General features: G+C 42.6%; 1 protein-coding gene across 5 annotated transcripts in view; it reads left to right on the top strand.

Moving 5' to 3' along the window:
- The window catches only part of HTT (huntingtin), an 87,672-nt gene extending 80,233 nt beyond the window's left edge, over nt 1-7,439 (top strand). For all 5 annotated transcript variants that reach the window (XM_056339133.1, XM_056339123.1, XM_056339170.1 and 2 more), the window contains 3 exons: nt 452-614; nt 1,291-1,451; nt 2,403-7,439. In XM_056339133.1, the coding sequence (XP_056195108.1) occupies nt 452-614; nt 1,291-1,451; nt 2,403-2,616 (538 nt within the window). In that variant the 3' untranslated portion in view covers nt 2,617-7,439. The remainder of the gene's footprint in view (nt 1-451; nt 615-1,290; nt 1,452-2,402) is intronic.
- The last annotated feature ends 14,923 nt before the right edge of the window (nt 7,440-22,362 follow it).

Raw genomic sequence — 22,362 nt, 5'->3', positions numbered from 1 at the left:
TGCAACTTGTTTTTCCTGTTGAATATATTGGTCAGTCTTGGTCTTGTTAATAATGGAAATAAGCGTTCTGCTTATAAAATGGTCTTTTCTCTGATAACTAGGAGTAGTGATCTCCCTGTCTTTAATTCTTCTTTATGTTTTTTTTCAGCATTCCTATTATTAAGTCTTGTCTCTGATGTCATTGCAAAGCTTCAAAATATGTTGAGTATTAAAAAAAAAAAGTTGAGGGAGACAGGACATGACACCTGTAACGACTTTTAATAGCTTTGATAGGCCTCTTTGGATAGACTGTTGGAGTAAAATTACATAAAGACTTGGATTCCTCAGTGTTGAAGACTCTTTTGCCTATCTAGAGATGAAAGCATACTTTCTATTGCCAATTAAATTGGAAGAGAACTAGATATTTGCTGGAATTTGATTATAAAATTTGGGTTTTTTTATTCTTTTTCAGGATCAGGAAAGGATTTCCCTTTGAAGCTAGAGTAGTGGCTCGGATCCTTCCACAGTTCCTTGATGATTTTTTCCCCCCACAAGATGTAATGAATAAAGTTATTGGAGAATTTTTATCCAATCAGCAGCCCTACCCACAATTCATGGCAACGGTAGTTTATAAGGTAGTGTTCATATGGTTTTGGTTTGTTGGTGGTTTTTTTGTTCGAAGTTTCAGAAGATTTCTAAATAACCGACGGCTCAATCAGAGGGGCAAAGATCAATTTTGTTAGATCTAACAAACCAGTTGCAGTGATTGAGCTATGCTGCTGTAGGCTTTGTGTTCTGGGCAACATGGAAGGCTAGAATCACCTGTCACCCAGAAGGCAAAGCTCACAGCAGTACAGTTCAATCGCTGATACTGGCAAAAAAAAGACACAATTCATAGTTGTGATCCTGGTACTCGGACTCTTTGGGTCTGGAGGAGCCAGCCCAGGTCATCTGGCTTTATAAAACTCTACAGTCAAGCCCCTGTGGACTCTTGTTTGGCTTACTTGGACTCATGAATTGCTTTAGAGTGCATGTGCACACCCCATTCGATCTATAAAAACAGAGACACCAGAAAAGCCTTGCCTTTCTGTACTTGCCTCAGTTTGTCAGATGTCACGAGTCAAGTTGGATCCTGGCTGTGTCTTCTGCAAATTCTCTTTTTTTCTAAGCTTTGTGTTCATTGGGATTGCCTCCAGGAATCTGATCCGTGAACCTCAGAGCTTTGTAGCTGGAGAGAACCTTTACAAGAGAAACTACACTCTTCCCGTATCCATCTGCTATGTCTTTATTCCTCTTTAAAATATTTTGCAGGTATTCCAGACACTGCATAGCACCGGACAGTCCTCAATGGTCCGTGATTGGGTGATGCTGTCTCTCTCTAATTTCACACAAAGAACGCCTGTGGCAATGGCAATGTGGAGTCTTTCCTGTTTTTTTGTCAGTGCTTCCACCAGTCAATGGATTTCAGCAATGTATCCTACAAAGACTGAATGTGTGCCATTTCTGGGTAAATACAGCGATTCCAAAATGCACATTGATAGCCTTGAAGGATAAGTGTACAAGTTTAGCATGCAACAAATGGCAAATTTGCTGCAGTTAGTGGCATATATCACTTTGTGCCATTGATGCTTCAGGTTTGGGGGGGGGGGGGCTGGGAAATCTTATAACCAAATTATGAGAACAAAGTTATCTAAAAGTACTGTTTTAAGGTCTGTTCTTTGTGACTATGCAAAATGATTGGGCAAGTAAGTCCTTACTTTGAAGGACTTCTTAAAAGCTTCACTAGATAGCTTTGCAATGACCTTTGAAAGCGTTGTTCTATATTCCTTCTGCAAGATAAAATATATTAATTAAAAAAAATCCACCAAACACCAAACTCAAAGAAAATTATCCTCTGCATACAAACATGTTTTGTGAGTGTTCTCCCTGGAGATGCACTGCAGTAATAGTGAGCTCTGGCAGTGGAATGACATCAGCCAAGTAATTTGGAAGAGCCAAAAGATACTGGTGGTATCAGTGCTGGGTTTATTTAAAAACAAACAAACAAAAACCTCCAAAGAAACAGAAAAATAACTGTTGCATTTCATGACGAGGCAAAGAAGTGGCTGTATGTCATGTTTGAAACTTGCTAATGACTGTTAATCTCAGCAGTGCTCTTTGGCTGTCAGGAGTTGTGTCTGTGGTGCTGATTCCACTGTTACCTCCAGTGGATAAAGAAGATTCCTGCTGGATTAAAATGTATTTCTGGGAATAAGAAATTACTTGAAGTTAATGACAAAACAGGATTTTTGTAGTAGTCCAATTACTACATGACGTTGTTGGTGAACTCAAAAATATGCCATTTTACTGGATAACAGTGTTTTAAGTGCTATACCAAAAGATGAGCAACTTCTGTCCTATTATGACCTTAACTTAGATCTCAGTCTTCCACATATTATCAGCAGAATGGGAAAATCAGAGCAAGTGGATGTTAACATCTTCTGTTTGGTGGCCATAGACTTCTACCGACATCAGATAGATGAAGAATTAGATCGGAGGGCCTTTCAGTCAGTGTTTGAGGTGGTAGCATCTCCCGGAACCCCATATCATCGCTTACTAGCTTGTTTGCAAAATGTCCACAAGGTCACAGCATGTTGAAAGTCCTGACGTGTAATGGAACTGCATGACTAGTGTTGGAATCTGATACGAATTACGGGGAATGCAAGACCAAGAAAGTATCTGGGGCTGCTATTGTGGTAAATATGGACCTGTCAGTTTTACTTCCAGAATGCATGGACAAGTGCTCTGCAGCACTGGAAATCACCTGAAAAGTCTAGTGTAGTTCTTGTTCTTGGTGATGTTGTTGTTGTTGACACCAGGCACATGTGAGTGGAAAGAAGTATGTCAACGTTTTTCAAGTGGTGTTTGGGACTAACCTGGGACACACTAACTGTAAAATACAAGCAAGTACTACATGCAGGGTAACTGGTATTACTCTTCTTCCTGATGTTCAGCTGAAGCCACTGTGGTGCAGCTGGTAAGATGCTGACAGAAAGACTGTTATTGCAAGCTGCAGTCATTAGAAAACTTAGCAGTTTTATGTACCTGTATATACTGTTGTGTAGTACAGAATATAAATTGTTTCCTGATGTCTCTCCCAAACAAAGAAAAGAGAAAATGGCTTTCATGATTTACACTTCCAGCATGTAATTCCTCTCTGGACTTTCTGATATCCTGTGGTGTATGTGTTGGTGATACTGGCGATATAGTGCACATACGTAACCACACATTTTTCTTTTTTCTTCTCAGGATTTAAAATTTCAGTACAGTATATCAGTAAAAGAAATTTTAACTTAAATATTTCTATATCATGTACAGTATGTAAAATTGTAAGATGTGTGGTGCATGAGCTGTGCTGTAATTTGAGATGAACAGAAGCCATGCTACTGAATGTCTTGACATCTGTATTGTCCTCACTTTTTGTTTTTCTTGTGCTTGAATTCATGTTCCTTTTGGAAATCCATCTTACTGTACAGATTACATCTTATTTGCATCTCACTTTTTCTTAAAGTGCTTTAAAACTGGAAGTCGATTAATTTGTCTGGAGACGCTGCACTGAGGAGGCATTCTTGTGATCCACTTACTGTAGGTTCTTTTGAATTCCTTTATTTTGAGACGTAATGGTAAAAGAGAGGACTAGTTACTCTGGATCAGCCTTTTGTATACTTAAGAAACTGCTCTTATTTGCTGCACGGCATTTTAAGAGACAAAATGGTGCAAGCTCCCCAGCAGTCGGTAACCATTTGACCTTTCCTAACTGAGACCGCGGAGTCATCTGGATTCAACCCACTCTCATGTGCAGAAATTCACGCTAGCAGTTAAGAATCGGAAGGCTGCTGTGGTCTACTTTGGGACTGGCTAAGGTGTTCGGTTACACAACCTCTTTCATTACCTGTTGTATACATAATGCTTTAGACACAAACACAGCACAAATATCTACAAGTTTCAGGACACCACACAGGGCCAGATTTAGCTTTGACTTGCCACCCAGGGAGCCCCATTGATTCCTACACGTTACATGGGGAAATCTAGCGCAGCATTTCTCGTTAGTTCCGTTTGTTCTAATTCTTTAATTATAGAGAAATTATACCTTTGTTCTCAGTTACGTCCTATATTTAAGCTCTCTTCATTTTCTTATCACACCTTGTGGTGACACTTGGAAAAATGAGATAGTGTTGTCAGGAGGAGCATGTACTGTATGTATTTCTGTATATAATGTATATGTTGAAATTATACACATGTGACAACATTTAATGTATACAGATGTGTATATTTGTATTTATTAAACCCATGTATTTAAACTAATTCCAATCTAGACCAAAAATTGTTGCTTCTGCCCATAAATTGATTACAAAGGAATTGTCCACTGGTGTCACTTCCTTTTAGAAACTGATAGAGGAAACTGGTGGTATGGGCAGTTGAAACAACTGCAGAGTTGCTGTATTTAGCTCTCTACAGATCTTACTATCTAGAGCAGTTATTTCTGCCCTTAGTTGGGTTACTCTTCTTTCTTTGGCCACAGCACTGTGGTGATTTTTAAAAGAAACTGACCAGGAGTTCAGGGAAAGGTTTAATAAAATAGATACTTTCAAAGTTTTTTGAGTTATATTGGAAATTATCTTAATTCTGCTAAGAGACTAATTCAAGGCAGTGAGATATAATACCCTGTTTCTTCATTAAGGGGTAGTATAGATCACTCTTCCCTTTTGTAACCACCAGTAATCATTTTGTACTGTAAGCCCACACACCAGTCAGTTTTTGTATGATATATAGTTTAAGTGAAGATATTTTTGTAAGCTATTTTCCAAAATTTAAAATAGATTTTAATATATTTTTTAAGCATCAGGTTAGTCATATTCTCACCATATAACAGTATATGTTGTGTTACAAACTGTTACATTCTTCATTATTTTAAGCTCCTCATGATTAACACAGAATAGCTGGTTACTTGACCTTGGGATAACAGGAGCTAGACCCTTTATGAAACTTTCCAAACCAATTCGGCACTTGTCGTAGAAACTTTCCAACCAGTGGAGGAATACATTGAATCAAGCAGTCAGCGTGGCTGGTTGAAAAACCTCAGGTGTGACGGACTCCCATTCCTCAAATGCCTGTTGCTGGCCTTCAAGCAAATACTTGCATTGCCCACTTCAAGTCAAACTTTAGAGCTGATGCATTAGGTCTAACCTCACACAGATTCACTGGTAGTGATAACTCCATCTGTTTTAACCTCTCTTGGAGATTTGTCGTAGTATACCTCCTGAAACATGTCCAAAGTGTCTATAAAGAAGGGCATCTCCTCTTAGGGAATCCTCAGTTACCTGAAGGGAATGTAACTTCAGGGTGTTTCTGGTGTGGAAACGCACACTGGTAGTGCTTGAAATCTAATGTATCACCTGCAGAATGCCTTCCTTTCTACTTCCTAGACATGCTTTCCCTACCCTCACTTCTTTGGGAGTGAAATCATATTTAAAATCACTCCTGCCTGCTTCTAGTGACAAGAGCCAAGAGGTGCGCAGTGGGGACAATACAACAAAACAATGGCTACTGAGAAGTACCAATGTTGGATTTAAAGCAAAAAAAATAAATCACTTGTCCCTTGAGATTGACTTAAGGCAAAATTTTATATCACGGATCATTTTTAGCTTGCTGCAGACAGAAAGCTAATTCTGAAAATCAGACTTAAGTTTTTCATTGAGAACAGGGTTGAAATGTTTTTGAACTTAAGACTTACATTTGGTGTCCTGGCTAACCAAAGCAAGCGGTTTATTTCATGTGCTTTGCAGTGGAACTGGCTTCTTTACAACCTTACGAGATTAGAGGTACGGCATGATTGGGAGCATACTTAAGACAGATTCATGTTTAAAACTTTTATCTGCAATTCGGTTGTCAAAGGACTACTTTACGAAATCTGTAATGTGGCCCTCCTTTGAGAACACCGTATGCTAGCCAACTTTTTATAAATAGTTTTTGGGCTAGCTACCCACTGGCCCATTAAATAAAGTTGGATTGTATTTCATTTCAGCATGCCCTCTCCCTTGCACTGTGTGCAAGAGTGAGGAGCTGGAAACTACAACCCATTGTAGACCAGTTTTTACTTGTGGGATTCAAAGTATTATCTTCTACTGTTTATGGTTTTTGCCAGTCGAAATTGAATGTGAGTTTAAGTCTTCTCTAGAGTGTATGCTCAGATGTCATTTCTTGCCTAAAGCATCTAGTAAATGATTGTGTATTACTTTGGCTTTGGTAGGAATGTCTTCTCAGCACCGAGACAGTTGCTTGTTTCTTAACGACCACCAACATTCCTAAAGCACTGAGTAATGAATGAACAGATTTAGATCAAACAAGGTGGGGAACAAGTGGAACCTTTTGGGTTAAAAATAATTTGTTGACGTTTAATAGATTTGCCTTAGGAGCATTCTGTCTCGTTGTTCTCCTTTTTTAACGGCTGTTAACTTCACATAGCAGATAAGGAGGTTGTGTCAAAAACACTGCAAAGACAGTTCTCCAAGAGCAGCAGACCTGGTTTGTCTTAAGATTTTGTGGAGCTGTCATGGCTAAGCATTTATGCTTCCTAAACAAAATAAATTTTAGGGTATAATGAGCAATAAATATAGCAATAAGATTTTAATTAAAATTTGGTCATTCAGGATCTTACCTGATGGTTCAAAGGGATGGGGTGGGGGAAACGTGGGAACTGATTCAAGTACATTCATGGCATAAAGCAGACTTTGACCGTGTACAATCCCAACTAAACGACAATGGCAGGTGCTTTGCTCTTTTAAAACAGTTTTGGTTATAAGGATACAATTGATGAAAGTTACAAGAGAGCGAAGTACTTTGGTAGGTTTTAGGTAGTTTGATTATTTTGAAGTGGAAGTGAGAGCAAGCTGCTGTAAGAACTAGATAAGCAATGTAGCAAAATTTTGGGGAAGTCCAATATGCTTATTTTACCTAATACTGAGATTTCAGGTGAACTCTGTGCATGCTACCTTAAAGTATCCATTGAAAATCTTGAGAATCCCACAGTCATACCCAGGAGAGCTTCTATCGTATGTCAAGTTTTAGCCGTATTCAAGTTAACTGGGTATAAATGCTGCAGAGCATTTGTGAAGCATGCGCTGCTTTTTGTCACGTGCATTTTGTGTGAGCTTATCATTCCCATCAGTGTGTGTGTGCATACCATCAAGTTGGATCAGACTGACAAAGGATAAGGTAACGCAGCCTGTGGTGTTGTCTTGTATAGTTTGAGGGCAATGATGAGCAAAAGCTTGGAGCCCCAACCCCAAAAGCAATTGTACTCAAGGGAAAAGGAAAGCATATAATTTTAGATGTATGTTTAAGTTTTTTTAAAAAAAAAAATATGCTGAAAATACTGCACATTGAAGCTAAGAGAAAATAAAATACAACTATTACTGTAAGTGATTTTTCTCTGGTTATTTTAAAAAAGGTCTTGATGCATTCTTGCTATAGTTTTTTGTTTCCGTGGTATCTCCTCTTTTCAGCAACTACCAAATATGAAGTATTTTAAAAATATGCAAGAACACTTGAACTTTCTGCAAATGTAGGTATGCTTCCCAATCAGTGCTATTTGGAGTTAACAAGAGAAGTATCACAGTTGTGCTTTTAATTGTATCTAATATTCCCGCTTGCCAAAACTTCTCTGTGATTCTAGATGAGATTAGAAAAAGCAAAAATTTAAGCGTACAGCTGTATTTGTGAATGAGGGTGTATTTATCTGCAGCAGTCCTTGGGAGGGCGGATAATGTTACACAGTAGAAGCAATGGGTTTAACTTGCCTAAGTTTGGTTTCCCAACGGTTAGGCTTGCATCTTAAAAGAAATTTCTGGGTGGTCCTGCTGCTGAACACTGGAGGATCTCTTGCAGTACTCAACTGCTCAGAGACATCTTGTTTTGATTAACTTTGCAGCACTCGGCTGTTCTCTGGAAGTTCTGGCATAAGCTTTAAAGTAGTAGCTTAATGTAGAAAGCACGTGCTGGTTTCATTCTCAGTCAAAATAATTTTTTTACATCTTGTTTTTCCTTGTCAGTGGTAGTAGCAAATGATCAGCCACTCTTTCCACCTTTTATTTTAGCCATGGAGCCAAGGAACAGAGCCGTACTGTCTTTAGAGTTGAAGACTTGTTAGAATAAAAAAGTCTTAATCTTTTTGTCAGAGAAGAATACCCAGTTAAGTTTTGGGAAGTTTAAAGACAAATTGTCAGGCACAGGCAGATGAAGTGTTGCACTTAGAAGACTAGAACTTTTTAACTTGCTATAATTTTCTGACTTTTCCCCACTCTCTCCTGTCCCATATCGGTATGGTTTTGTTTCTTCTTTTCAGTCAGAGTCTTGCAGCCGTCACTTTGGAATTGGCTTGGCTCCACCCCAGTTACAAGACAAAAAGCTTTGATTGCTTGTAGAATTACACAAAACATAGGGTATAATTAACGGTATAACTGTTTGAAGAGATGAAAAGATTTGGAAGTTGGTTTGTTAAATAAGTTGGAAGTAGGAACATGAAAATGTTTATGCAGTTTATATATGAATGGTACCTTCTGAGCCAAACCTCCTGCTTTTCTATTGCAGGCATAATTCTGCCTTAATTTTGTTTCTGTTCTTTCCCATGGCATATACATCCAAGTATGGCAGAGTAATTTTCACCCCAGGTGCTGTTTTCATATCCTTCAAACTGCAAATGTCATGGGTAGATTCTGATCAAGTGTAACCTGATTGTTTTACCTCATTATTTACATTTTGGAGTTCTTTCAGCTAGGCTGCAGCGTTTGGGCTCCAAGCAAAATGCATCCCTGAGGGCTGGGTTTGACCATGCCCCAGATGCCTACAGTTGTGAGCCAGATTAAGTCAGACCATTTAAATAATATGTTTTCCCTGATCTAGCTCATCTTGAATTACATGCACTATGAAACCTCAAGTCACTGTTCCCTGAACTTACTCTTATTTGGGGATGTTATTGTATTTTCTATACCTTTCTCCCCATGAGCAAGAAGCACTAAGTGTGTTCTCATCCCTATCTTGCTGTTCAAGTGGCTCTAGGATTGAAGTAGCTGTCTTGTCGTCTAATGGAAATGCAAACGTAAAGCTTGCTAACTTAACTTTTCTTTTCTTGGTTTGTTTTGTTAACGTTGACATTTCAAATACCATCTTGGCATTTGATTTAACATCCATGAAAATAACACAATTCATCTTTTAACTTTTGTTTCAGGCAAGTTTAGGCAGATATTTTTGTAATTATACTTTGTTCATACTCATTTTTCTTTGCCTTCGTAACTGCTTCAAACCAACAGTCTTTTAAACGAACACTGGATACCGGAGAGCTGGGAGGTATTTTTAAGTGCTTTTGAGGCATCTGATCGTTACATCTCTTGCCAATGTGGCTTAAGCTCGTTCCTGTTTCTCCTGCTGCCTTCCCTCTGCCCTGACCACTAGAATAAATATTTCACCTGGCTAATGCTTTAAAATAGAAGTTGTGTGTCATCGATAGATTGGCACCTGACCAAGTAACAGGAGATGAGGCTGTGATCCAAGGTAACTGGGGTTTGTGAACGAATTGTGGGTCCTGAAGAATCTTAAGAAGGGGACTGAATCATCTGCAACTTTTTAATACTTAGTGTAGTAATCTAAGACAACTGTTCAGATGTTTATCTTCGTCAGCAGCAAAATCAAATGCTTTCACAAATGACATTTCTATCTGAACTTTTGCTTCTTCACCGCTTTTGTGGTTCTACCTATGCTCACCTAAGCAACATGTTTATATACGACAGTTACTTAGCTGTGAATTCGTAGATAATACCTGTTTCCATTGCAGTGTGATCTGATAATATTTAAAAATGTGGGAAACATAATTTGGCAGCTGGGAAACCTGCCGGCAGCACTAACAGTAAAAGTGAGAGGAACCTGCTGTTTCAGAAAACCATATCTGGGACCAAGTTACATTATCAATGGTAAAACAGAGGCGTGTATTACACTGACAGCTTAGTTTTCCAGTTCTGCCACTGGCCTACTGTAGGGTTTGAGAGTATCCCTGCGTGGGAAAAACATAGCAAACTCAGCCTGATTCAAGTTGAGTTGTCTCAGGTGACTGGATTAAGGAAATCTATGTTTCTTAGATCCATAAAAAGCCAAACTGCATGCTACACCTTTGAAATTAATGGTGAATCTAGTGATGATGATGGAGTGTTGATAGAAGTCATGTTGAGTTATGTTGCACTTGGAAAGATTGCTAAACCATATGTACTGGTGAAGGTATGAGGAATTTGGTTTGTTGCAGTGAGATTTATAGTGCCTCCTCTTTTGCATTTTTGCTGATGGGTTAAATATCATCAAAGTGGTTATTAATTATTAACAGCTTAGTGAGAGCTAGCTCTTCTTTGTATATGCTGCTTTTGTTCTGTTTGACTGTGTTAACTCTAGATGAAACAGAAATGCCAATCCCAAATTAATGATGATTAAACTGCATTGTTCCCTACAGCTTGATTACATGAAAAAAAAGTCTCAGAACAGGAGAGCAAGTTTTTTACTTCATGTGTACTCAGTCATGCTTTACTGGCTATAAAATCTCATGTAGGGAGAGTAACTTCAGAAGCTGAGTGCCATAAACAAGAATGTACCCCAAAATGACATAGTTTGAAAAGAGCTTTGAAACCTGTCACAGAAGGTGAGCATTCTTCAAAACAAAATGATCAAGAGTTGACATTTTAGGATGACCCAGAAAGAGGTAGAGATGAGAGTTGTCTGACGTGCTTTTTTTTTTTTTGTTGGGTTGGGTTGGGTTGGGTTTTTATGTTAATCTTGTGCTTTTCTGCTCTAAAGCTCTGGGACATGATGCAGGAATCAACAATAGGATTCTGTGCAGCAGCCCGGTATATGCTATGTATAAGTTTTATAAACTGACCTTTTTGTCTTCTGATGGCCAGTTATGGACAGGGGAAAGTATTCATGTTTATTAAAAAAAGAAAATAAAAAAATAATTCCAACCCCAAGCATTTAGACGGTTCATCGCCGTGTGTTGCGTATCGTTACTTTGTACGGCCTTTGTGTGCGTGTATGTGGTAAGGCAGTCTGTAGACCTTGAAGGTGGTATCTTCTTCCCTGAGGCCAAATAGCTGTGGTGCATGCAAGGACAGAGAGGCACCTATGACGCTTTCAGGGACATTGTAGGACAGAGCTGGGCTAGCAGCTACTGAGAAAGGGGCCGAGAGCCTTGGAGCTGAGGAGGGGGCAGGGAATGGCTTCATATAATGTGGCTGCAAGGTACAGCCCAGGGACAAAGCAATGATAGGAAGCATTATCTTTTTATTCTTCATCTTGAATGGCTGTGTCCACTTCGCCACATTATGCCTGAAAATGTTTCCTGCCTCTTGTTAAAGGTTTGAGAGCGTTGTTCTAGTTTGCTTCCAGCTTTTGCGTTTAGTTTTCTCTGGCACCATATGTGTTTACAGAGCAACAAAGAAGGGAAATGCATTTTTAGCGAGCTGTGATGGCAAGATGAAGGAAGGTTGCAGAACTTGAAACTGCTTTAGTAGTGGTTTTTACTCTTATAATTAGATTTTAAGTTGAGTGTTCCTTTATATTCGATTATAAAAAGAATAAATGCTTCATTTGTTCTTTGAACTACCATTTTCCCTGTAAATTACTACTCCAAAGTCAGCCAGAACTATCTTTTTTCTTTATATACTGGTGCCTTTCATCTAGCTGAGGAAGGCAAGTGAGGGGTTTTTTTCTTCTTCTGACAATCAAAAAAGTAAAAAAAATTCTGCTTTCTCTAGTTACAGTTGCACCTCCTCATACTTCTACATTTTTCTCTAGTGACAACCTGATGTTTTGAATTTCCACAGGTAATATTCTTGCATTATTTTGTTCCTCTATCATTCCAGAAAGTTACTTCTCTGAAAATATGTTATTTTTAAGCTATACAACTGTGATGGACCGGAGTTCAACATACGTAACTTCAAGATTTATCAGACACTGGTTGTTTCTGGTTTTATAAACTGACCTCTTGATATATGATTATTTTTTTTTGGGGGGGGGGGGGAGGGAACCCGCAACACCCAAAACCAAAACCAAAACCAACTTGACTGGAGATCAATTGTAAAAACCTGGTATTGCACAGCTTATTCCTAAATATTTAACTGTTGGCTAGTGCTTAGCAGTCCCGCTGTCAGGGAAATTAGGAAAAAGGTTTTACTAGGATGATGATAGCTGCCTCCCAAAATGCTTTTTGGGAAAGGGATAATTTCTTTATTTTTGTGGTATGATTTGATCTTGTCCAATCCTTGAGCTTTTATATCTCAGCCCTATGTACATACAGTCATACTGGGGCTGAGTACAGCCCTGAGAACCGCATTATCCGTGCGGTGCTGTCTCTCTGCTCTTCCCTGGTGGCGGCGTGTGGGTCGATTAGAGCAGGTTGCTGACTTGTGTTTCATTGGTCCTCCAGGTCTTTTTCTGCAAAACTGCTTTCCAGCCAGTCAGCCCCAGCACATACTGGTGCATGGGATTATTCCTCCTCAGGTGCACAACTTCCACTTCCGTTTGCTGGACTTCAGGAGGTACCTGCTGACCCACTTCTCCAGCCTGTTGAGGTCCTGCTGGATGGCAGCACACCAATCTGGTGCATCAGCTACCCTTCCGAGTTTTGCACCCTTTGCAAACTTGCTGAGGTGTGCTGTGCCCCATAATCCAGGTCTTTTATGAAGACGTTGAGCAATACTGGGCACAGGATTAACCTCAGGTTGTTCCCTGAGCAACTGCAATCCACCTCATTCCACTGAGCCCAACAGTTTAGCCAGTAGCTTCCAGTGCACCTTGGCACTGTCCGCTTACCTGGCCGACCCCTGATCAGTTTGTGAGGCTGTTATGGGGAACAGTGTCTCAAGCTAAAATCCAAATGAACAGGTTGCACTTCCCTCGCTTCATCCACTGACCCGGTCATTTCATCAAGGAAAGCTCTCGGCTTGGCCGAGGTATGGTTACCCTGTCCTAAATCCATACTGATTACTGCCAATCACCTTCTTGTCCTTAATATGTTTGGAAATGATTTCCCGAATTATTTGCTCCATCACCTTCCCAGGGATGGTAGGGCTAAGCCTGTAGTTCCCCAGATCATCCTCCTTGAAGACAAGTGATACTTGCTTCCAGCCCTAAGGAACCTTCCCTGATGGCCACAGCCTCTCGGTGACATCAGCCAGTTCCCTCAGCACCCATCAATGCATCCCATCACATCCTGCGGACTTGTACACGTCCATTTTGTTTAAATCTTCCCCAATTTGATCCTCTTCCATTGAGGGCGAGCCTTTGTTGCTCCAGACCTTCCCATGGCTGGGACCAGGATTCCTGGAAGCACATTTTACCAGTGATGGCCGAGGTGATGAGGGCATGGAACGCCACAGCCTTTTCAGTGTCCTTTGTCACCAGGTCCTTCACCTCACTGAACAGTGAGCCCACGTTTTTCCTTGCCTTTTGCTGCTCGTATACTTCTAGAAGCCATTCTTGTCCTTTACGTCCCTCACCAGGTTCAGCTGCATGCTCAGACAGGGCAGCTGCAACCAGCATCTAGGACAATGTTTGTGAGTCTGAAAGGAAATATGATGGGATGTTAGGGGGAGCCATGCTGAAAGCAAGCAAAAGGTGGTGTGTTTCCACTTAGGAAGTAGTTAAGCTGAAGAACTAGCCAAAACTGTGGATGTTTGGATGCTAAAGGTTTAGACAGCTTCAGAAGGGAACTAGACGAGACCAGTGTGTGCAGTATATGGATTATTAAAATCCCAATTAAATACACTTTATTTATTAAATAAATACACAAGAAGCATGTTTGCTGTGGGAAGTCCCTGAGCTGTGAGCAGCTGAAGGCTGAGAGAATCTATGGGAAATTCTCCCGTATGCTTGTTCTGCTCCTGTACACATCTCCAGGTGACCACCCTCAGCTTTTGTTAGACAGGACACTGCTCTTGGGTCTTGGTTTTTTTTCCTGACAGAGTAGCATCTAGCTCCTTTGTGCTCGATTGAAATAATCTCATTTCCCCAGAGTTTTGCTGTTTCATTTGTGTATTTCCACCTCTGCAGCGAGTGTATCTTGGCCGGTGACAGAGGCAGTTGTGTAGTCGTGCTGCCAGGAAGCCCCAGGCCCCTTGGTGCTAAATGTTGCCCATATACATCATTCAAATATGTGGAGCTGAACTTAAATTTGGCCAGTTCAGCTTTGTCAGCTGGGAGAGGGCAGGAGTATCACGCATCTAATCAACATGCAGCTGTGCCTACTAGAACAGTTCTCTGCAGATGTAAAGAATTTTTATTTTATTTTTGTCTCCTCTAGCTTATTTCTTTGAGAAACATAAATGCTAAACTGCTGTGAGAGGCTTTTCCTAGGAGGGCATGTTTGCTGCCATATCTAGACCTGCAAGCTCTTTTTCTTGTGGACAAAGAGCAACTGCAGCATCAGTGAAAGGGAATGTAAAGAATTATTTTTTCAGGAGAAAGTTCTGGTGTAAGACTTTTTCTGGAACATGCATAAAGGCGAATGTATGACATTTTTATGGCTATACCTAGATTCATGCCTAAGTTGGAAGTTTTGCTGTTTGTCCCACAACCAAAAAGTAGCAAGGATCCAGAAGGTAATGCGAGCGTTCATGTGTGAACTGGGCTTATATACTTCTAGAAGCCCTTCTTGTCCTTCATGCCCCCTGGGCAATGCGAGGAGGCGTCTTTTTCCTCTGGTCACGATCCTCTTTTCTTCGGTCTTCCATCATAAGAGAACTTGGGATTTTGTTCAAAGATTCCGAAGACCAACTGCAATGTGAATCCGGTTACATCAAAATAATTAAGTAAAGGCTGTTCTCATGAGCCTGCAAAGATGTGTTTATGTCAACTCTGAATAAAGTGACATTTCAATAATTTTGCAGAGTTATCCCTTCTCCACCGAAGTTGGCACTGTATTGGATATGAGTTTGGTTCTCATTTTCCTTTCCAAAACATGTTTTTATTATGCTTGTAGTGCCTAACAAGGACACTGAAATCAGGCGCTTTTTCATAGTAACTTGAAATGAAACCCAGCGCAGCAGCAGGGTCCAGGCACGGCCCCCTCGGTACAGCCGTGAGCTGCCTGTCCTGCTGCCACCGGTGGCACCCACCGGCCAGTGGACATCCCACCCGAGGAGAGGTCTGCTCCGTGCTGGGGCTCGGCCGAGCCAGCGCGGCCGCTGCCTTTCAGGCGTGGGGAGGGGGAGGCTGTCGGGGGGCTATTGTGGGCAGATAAAAACCTGAATTCACGGCCAGGTTCTGAAGTGAGCTCTTCCCAAGGTAAAGGCTTTTGTAGATTTTTTTTTTCACTTGACGTTGAGCACTCCTGCCTTTCCTCTCGCATGATTTAGCTTTGACTTTCTTCTCCTTATCTGTCACTAGAGAGTAATTGTCCCTTTCATAACGACCTTGCTTTAACCTTGAACAGCAGTTCCTGTGGCACCTGATGTGCATTATCAACTATATATACTGATGAAAGAGCAAGGTACAGTCCTAATGTCTTCCTTGATGTTTTCTTTTTTTAATCTGTTTCAAGGAGCCCTTTCAGATGGGACATGAAAGCTTTCCCAATTATAAAGCTCCTTGTGAAACGTTTTTATTTGAAATACAGACTTCTATTTAGAATAGCAGAGAAGAAACTTAGTGGGCTGAAGCAGCAATATCTGAGCTGTTACCAGTTGCTGCTAATCTGTCCTTTCCTCTGGGTCTCAACATGTAACGGATGTTTCGTTAGCCATGTGCGTACTTCACTGGGGTTTTTTGCAGTATGTGCTGTGTTGCAGGTGAAAGGCAGATGTTAGGATGACGATGCTCTGGTGGGGAGTGCTGAAACAGGATTACATACTGCACAGGGAGAACTCGCCTTTCAGGATGTGGCTGAGGCGCGTCAAAGGAGTAAAACCAAGGAGCTGTTCTGCAGCAGGTACCTTCTTGTGCTTGCACCCAGTGGCAGGCGTGAGTCAGTTTTGGCAAGTGGATCAATCAGAAATTAAGAAATGCTTTGTGAATGGAGGGCATGGTGGGGGCTCCAAGGCTTCCTGCCTCAGCTGGACTTGTAGGGAAAGAAATGGGTGCAGAAACTGAGCTTTATTCAGCTTCCAGGAGGCAAGCTACAAAACTGACAGACATGCAGAAAATGGAAGAGTTAAAGTAGATGTGTTATTAAGGGTAATGAGCAATGCACATTTTCTAACAGGATTAAGATGGGTACAGGAACAGACTTGCCAAGCTAAGGTAAAATCCTATTTCTGAAAAATGAATGAAAAAAAAATGTTCTCTGATAAGGTTTGATAGGAAAAATACTGACAAGTGTTACCAAGAATCAGGAAAGCTAACTGTGATGTGGCCAAGCTGTGCAAGATGGCTGGAGTGCACAAATCTTCAAAGATGAATCAGCAGTGATTAACAGGAATAAAAACTTGAATGAAAACGCTGGAGGGTACTTGAACTTGTTGTTAGCTCACTAGTGTCTGTGATCCTTGCTGACAGTGTTTGTACAAGCATAGCCTGGGCAGATGTGAGCCCAGTGACCGCTGCAAGCGCTGCCCTTTTTGTAGGAGACAGCCCAGGGTCAGGAGGCCCAGTGTGGAGCAGGGCACGTTGGCGCTGCCCCAGCGTTGTGCTGATGCAGTTGTTTGCCGTTTTGGTGCAGTATGGGCACAAGAAACTCTTCTGCCCAGAATATAATGTGTAGATGCTCTTGTCCATCTCCCGCAGCCTGCAGGACGTATGTAAAACTTCTGGAAAGGAAGTATGCAACCAAAGAAAATGTATGAGCTAGCTCAGACATAACGAAAAGCACTTTGAAAAGCGCGCCTATTTTGCGCAAAGGCAAGACACAAAGAGGAGGAGATAAAATGCAATGAGAAAAGTCAGCAGATGAGAAACGCAGGCAGATGGAAAGTGCTGCGTTGAGGCACAAGTGGTGATTCGGAGAATAAGATTTTACAGGTATGACTAGTGAGAAGCAGCAAAAAAGATGTGGGAAGTGCCAAGCAGCACTACGTGCTTGGGGAAAGCAGCACTGCTCCTGTGAACAGCAGTTGGCAGGGATGCGGTGATGAGGACGCGGGGCTACAGAGACTTTCTCAACCTGATACGAACGTAGAGAAGAGAAGCTTGCAGCAAGCCAAGCCAAATGAAAATCGAATGATGGCATGACTAGTATCGTAAGGACAAAATAAATGGCATACAGGGTGTTTTGGAAATCCAGCACGTTGGCATTGCAGGTCGCAGAAACGTGGGACAACTTAACACAAGTGGAAGTAGAAATCTACCCATATTAAACTGTGGACAAATTGTTTTAATAATACATATCCAAACAAAACAAATCCAAATAATTTGCAGAGTAAGGAAAATAGCATCATGGATTCAGTAGTTGCTTTGGGCTGGAAGTTCCTTTAGTCATATTCCATGGGATGCAATGGCTGTACTTGGTTACCAAAAAAATAAATGCAGCAGAGAAAAACCAAGATACAGCTACCACCTCTGGAGGGCACAGAGGTGAAGGTAACAGCAGAGAATGAGGTTTTATGCAAGTTCTCCAGGGAACTGCAGCGCTTTCCCATGAAAAGCCGCCTTGACCCGAGGCCAAAGGCTTCAACAAAGAAGACTTCTGCTCCTGATACTACCTTTTTTTTTTTTTTTCCTCTTTTTTTCCCTGAAGAGAAAGAGTACTGGTGAGTGATCTAAGACTAAAGGTGCAGTGTTGCAATTCTGGGGCATTATGTCAGCTGTGAGAGATCAGACTGTGAATTAGGGGAAACAAAAACACCAAACCCAAAGAGTCAATTCAGATGCATTACTAGAAACCCCATTACTGGAAAACCCAGGAATAATCCTTGATAAACCCACGAATATATATTGCCAAGCAGAGGAAATTTCCCAGTGCATATGAAAACTTAAGGGACAGCAGGCAGTGCCCTGAGTGTAAAAAAAAAAAAAAAAAAAAAAAAAAATTAGAACTGTGACAAGACTGAGACCTGGGGTAGTATGTCCTGCAGAGCTAAAATGCCGATCCCCAGGGAGCTGCAGTGTAAGCTGAGAAGCAGCCTGGTTCTGGGAGGAGAAAAAGAGGTAAAGTCTGCAGCAGGTTGTGTCATTTTGCTGCAGGTGTGCGGCTTGGGGTGGGAACGGAGGGCTCCTTCACAGGGGGAGCTGCTGCTGTTGGAGATCATCAGCCTGAAAGGAAGATTGGGCTCTTGTGGAGCTGGATGCTGTGTGCAAGCTAGAAATACTGAAAAAGCCTTACAGTCAGGAGAAGGTAAATAGATTAAATTCAGGGTTTAGAGTTGTACATTTATCCCTGCGGAGGGAAAATGGGAACCAGGCACACAGAACAAATGGGGAAAGTTGCAGTTTGTAGCATACGCTTGCTAGGATGTTGAAAGAATGTGTGTCGCCCTCCTGAATTGCAAAACGATTGCTGCATTTGGGGATATCTGAGGAGAAAGGAGATTGCTCAGCAAGGCAGCAAAATTGTTCAGAGACCCCAGTTTTACTATAGTTTTCCCAGAGGCTGAAAGAGGACAGAAGACTTGTGCTCTGGGAAATGCAGTGCTCAGGGCGGAGGGAGTGTGTCCTAGGCATGGCGGGGCAAATATGGTGCTTTGATCTGTGGTTCCAGTCAGAAGAGTTTCCAATAATGTGTATATGTTTAAAAGAAGCCTCACCATCACTGGGTTATCACTATAGGCATCCCCATACATATACTACCATTGGCTCATGCCTATATGAGCATTGGCATGAGCCAAGGATTGTTTTAGTCCCACATCTTTGATTTTTTTTCCAAAATAAATGTAACGCAGTGAGGTGTCAGCACAGCGTGTTTAAGGTGCCCAGCGCAATGCCTGAACAAGTTCCCTGTCTGGGAGACAGGAGGGGCAGAGAAAGTGGCACGCTGAGCTATGCTGGGATCGCTCGCCCAGCTGAACTTGTGCCGTGGCCGGCTGCAGAGCTCTGCTGTCCAAGCATGTCTGTGGGGCATGAGGTGTTAGTCCTGATAAAGATCTTGAGAAACTGAAGACCGGTTTGAGGAAAGGGCAGAAAGCAAAGGCTGAAGGTAGTCTGGAGAAGGCCAAGCTTAGCAGGCGTTTTCAGGTACCTCTCATTTCACAGAAATGAGTGACCCTTGCATTCCCTCTTGGACGGCGATCGCGCACGATGGGCCCGTATGTGGTGGTGGGCGGAAAAAGGCTCGAGTGGCACTTGGGATGGATGAACGCAGTCCCTGGCAGCGCAGGCAGGTGCCTGCTGATCCCGGCTTTAGGGCTGACTGTGCCCAGGCTGACAAAGCTTTGGGGTCACGTTCGCTCGGTTGCAGCACTGAAAGGGCCAGCACTGCTGTGCTCCTCTGCTATCAGTAAAGCTATCTCCGGCACAAAGCAAGATAAGCATCAATATGCTGAAGCAGAGAAAAACCAACATGGCCTGCTAACTGTGGGAAAGGCTCTGCCTTAGCTAAACTGACCTTTTAAGTGCAGGTACAGACTTGTCATTGTCAACTCGGGCACGAGAATTTAATCCAGCACTCCTTGGAGATACCAAATCCTGCAGATGATGCTGTGTCTTGTACCAGCATCCCACAGCCTTCCACTCCAGGCATTGGGGCGGTCATGGACAGACACACATATGCCTACGGCCAAATCTGAGCGCTGCCCACCGGGGTGGGCCTACAGCTGTACCTGCTTGCTGCCAGCAGTACAAACCCTGCCAGCACCTCGAGCCTTGCCCCGGTTTGCTTCCACCTGGGGCTGCAGCTCTGGGAAGGTTGTTTCCGTGAAAGCCTTTGATACGGGGAGAATCTACTAAAAGTACTAAGCAATGGAGCAGTGGAGGGAATAAACCCCGGGAAGGAGAGGAAGGCATTTCCCTTCATTTCTGTGCCGTGCTGGCTAGATGATGCCTAGGAGAGCGGTTTGCTAGGACTCTCCGAGGGGTATCGAGGTCGATAGCCTTGGCTCCCCAGCAGTAAATCTTCCCTGCCGCGTACAGGGAGGTTATAAGTCACTTGCCTTTAAATCTTTTCTGTTTCTTTTATTTAGCCTGTTTTGAGTTGCCAAGTGCCTTATTACACTTTGAACTGAGCACAGGGCAGCTGTGCAAGCTGCTGAGCAAGGGGACTCCCAGCTGGTGATCGCAGGCACCAGCCCCAGGTGAGTTTGGATTCATGACATGGCTTCGTCAAACCCATGATTGTGTCCCGGTCACCAGTGAACTGCTGTCAGCTGAGCCCAGGCATATGGCTTATGGCTGGGACAATTCTCCGGGAGCTGCAGCATGGTCAAGCCCAGAGCTACATCACTTTGGTGTTCAGGGAATTTTGCCTCTAGCTTCATCAGGGCTTACTAGTCCTGTTAAACCTGAATAACCACAATCCGGGGCTCTTGCTTCAAAAACATCAGGTGAAAACGATGGTTCCCAAAGCTTCAGTGAAGTAAATTTGTCTTTTTGGAATACTGCTTATGTACTAGGAATCTTTTTTTGCTTTGAGAAACAGATGGATTTATGGCTTATAGCTGCCAGTGTTAGTGTCTGCTCTTAGTTCTTTGTACTTTCACACGCTTTCTGGTGCAGATACTGTGTGAAAGGTGTATTTACACATACTCGCTCCCAAGGACTCTTGCAGGGAGGTTTCAGCATGCAAAGGTCCCGGTCCCCTCACAGGCCACCAGCCGGTGACTGATAGATAGGTCGCATCTGCATTAAAAGTCACATTTGTTTAGCTACAGTTAAACTTTGAAATCTGTTTAATTACACCGGTGTCAAACCATTTGTGGGTGCTCTTCTGTGTGCATTAACGGAAATCTGCATTGCCTTGTTTTTTTTCTTTTGGAAAGCTAAACCCGTTTAAGAGTATCCACATGGTTTTGCGATTGGTTTCAATAAACAGAATTAAACCCAGGTTTTGCTTAAATCGCTGCAAGTTTTAATGCAAACAGGGCCTCAGTGAAACTGAAAATCCCCTTGATTCTTCTGTAGTGCTTCTCTCCCCCGTGACACCCAAATGTTTTTGTGTGTGCAAATGTGCTGCAACCAGTCTGCAGGTTCTCCAGTATCCAATCTTTTCCTGAAACAAGCAACCTACTTTGAGTTTAGCAGCCTCTCCCCTGCCCCTGACTGGCTCTTGCGCTTCCAATCAGGCACAGAGGAAACATTTAAACACGCAGCCCCTCTGCTTTGCCTCCCTGGCTCTGCTCAGAGCAGGAATCAGCCATGCAACTCAGCCCAGGTAAGGCCACACTCCACCATCCCCATTGCGGCCACGTTACGTGTAACAGATTTTTTCCCCTCAAAGCGCCTCGATTTACTCTTTGCCCCCTCACTGCACAAAGGAGGGAAGAGAGGGTAAAACCTTCCTGTGCCCTGGGAAGGCAGAGGCACAGTGAGAGCAACTCACACGCAGCTGCTGCTTTGCCCTAGCACGGCTGGCACCAGCAGCTCTCCCTGGCTGAGGGCTGGGAGGGGAGAGGCTGGCGGGTGGGACAGGAAGGGTGTCAGGGGCTGTGTAACCAGCCCAGTCCTTGTCCCGCTTCTGCACGGGAGTGGTGCGGATGCTTGGGGCACGCAGCCCTCCGGCTCACCCTCCTGGGCCACGGGATGCTGTTCTGGCCAGGCAGCGTAAATGGCAGGGCTGATGCAGTGTAAGGTTTGCCACCGGTGAACAGAACCATCACAGAAAATCCAGGAGGGCATGCGTCTCCGAAAAACCTCCTCTCTGCCTTTTCACATGCTGTTAAATTACCCTGATGCCCAAGCGTAATTTTCTGGCTGTTCCCTGTGCCCATGAATTACTCATCGTGGCACGCTGGATCCTTAGCTGCAGGACAGTTTTTCCAGTTGTTTGTTTTGAAAGCTCTTAAGAGCAATATACTATCAGCTGAGGTTTCTAATTAACTCTGAATAGCTAGTCTGCTGCCACTCAAGTATAATTCTCATTAGCATCTCAGCTAACAAGCTCCAGTGTTTGCCCTCCTAATTAGCTTCTAGTTAGAAGTCTTTCCCTATCCTAAGATGTGCTGTTGTTAATTGCAGTTCCAATTGCTTTTACAGCAGACTCCTGAGAGACTGCTAAAACTGCTGGGTTATGTAGCCTGATAGAGATCAATATCTGGGATACTTACATCTGTGGGTTCTTTATTCTCCTGTAAGTGTGTCTATATGGCATCTTTATGCACAGGGGGAGGGGTGGGGAGGTAGAGCTGCAGCTTTTAAAATGAATGAGGAAACGTTTTGCCTTTTAAACAGGTGGTACGATCTCAAAATGCGTCTGCTTGAAGCAAAGTACAACTCCCACAGTTAATGCTG

This window comes from Falco biarmicus, chromosome 1 (assembly GCF_023638135.1).
Source record: "Falco biarmicus isolate bFalBia1 chromosome 1, bFalBia1.pri, whole genome shotgun sequence".
Classification (NCBI taxonomy): Eukaryota; Metazoa; Chordata; class Aves; order Falconiformes; family Falconidae; genus Falco; species Falco biarmicus.
The sequence above is the reverse complement of the archived record's forward strand: the minus strand, read 5'-3'. Positions and strand labels throughout refer to the sequence as shown.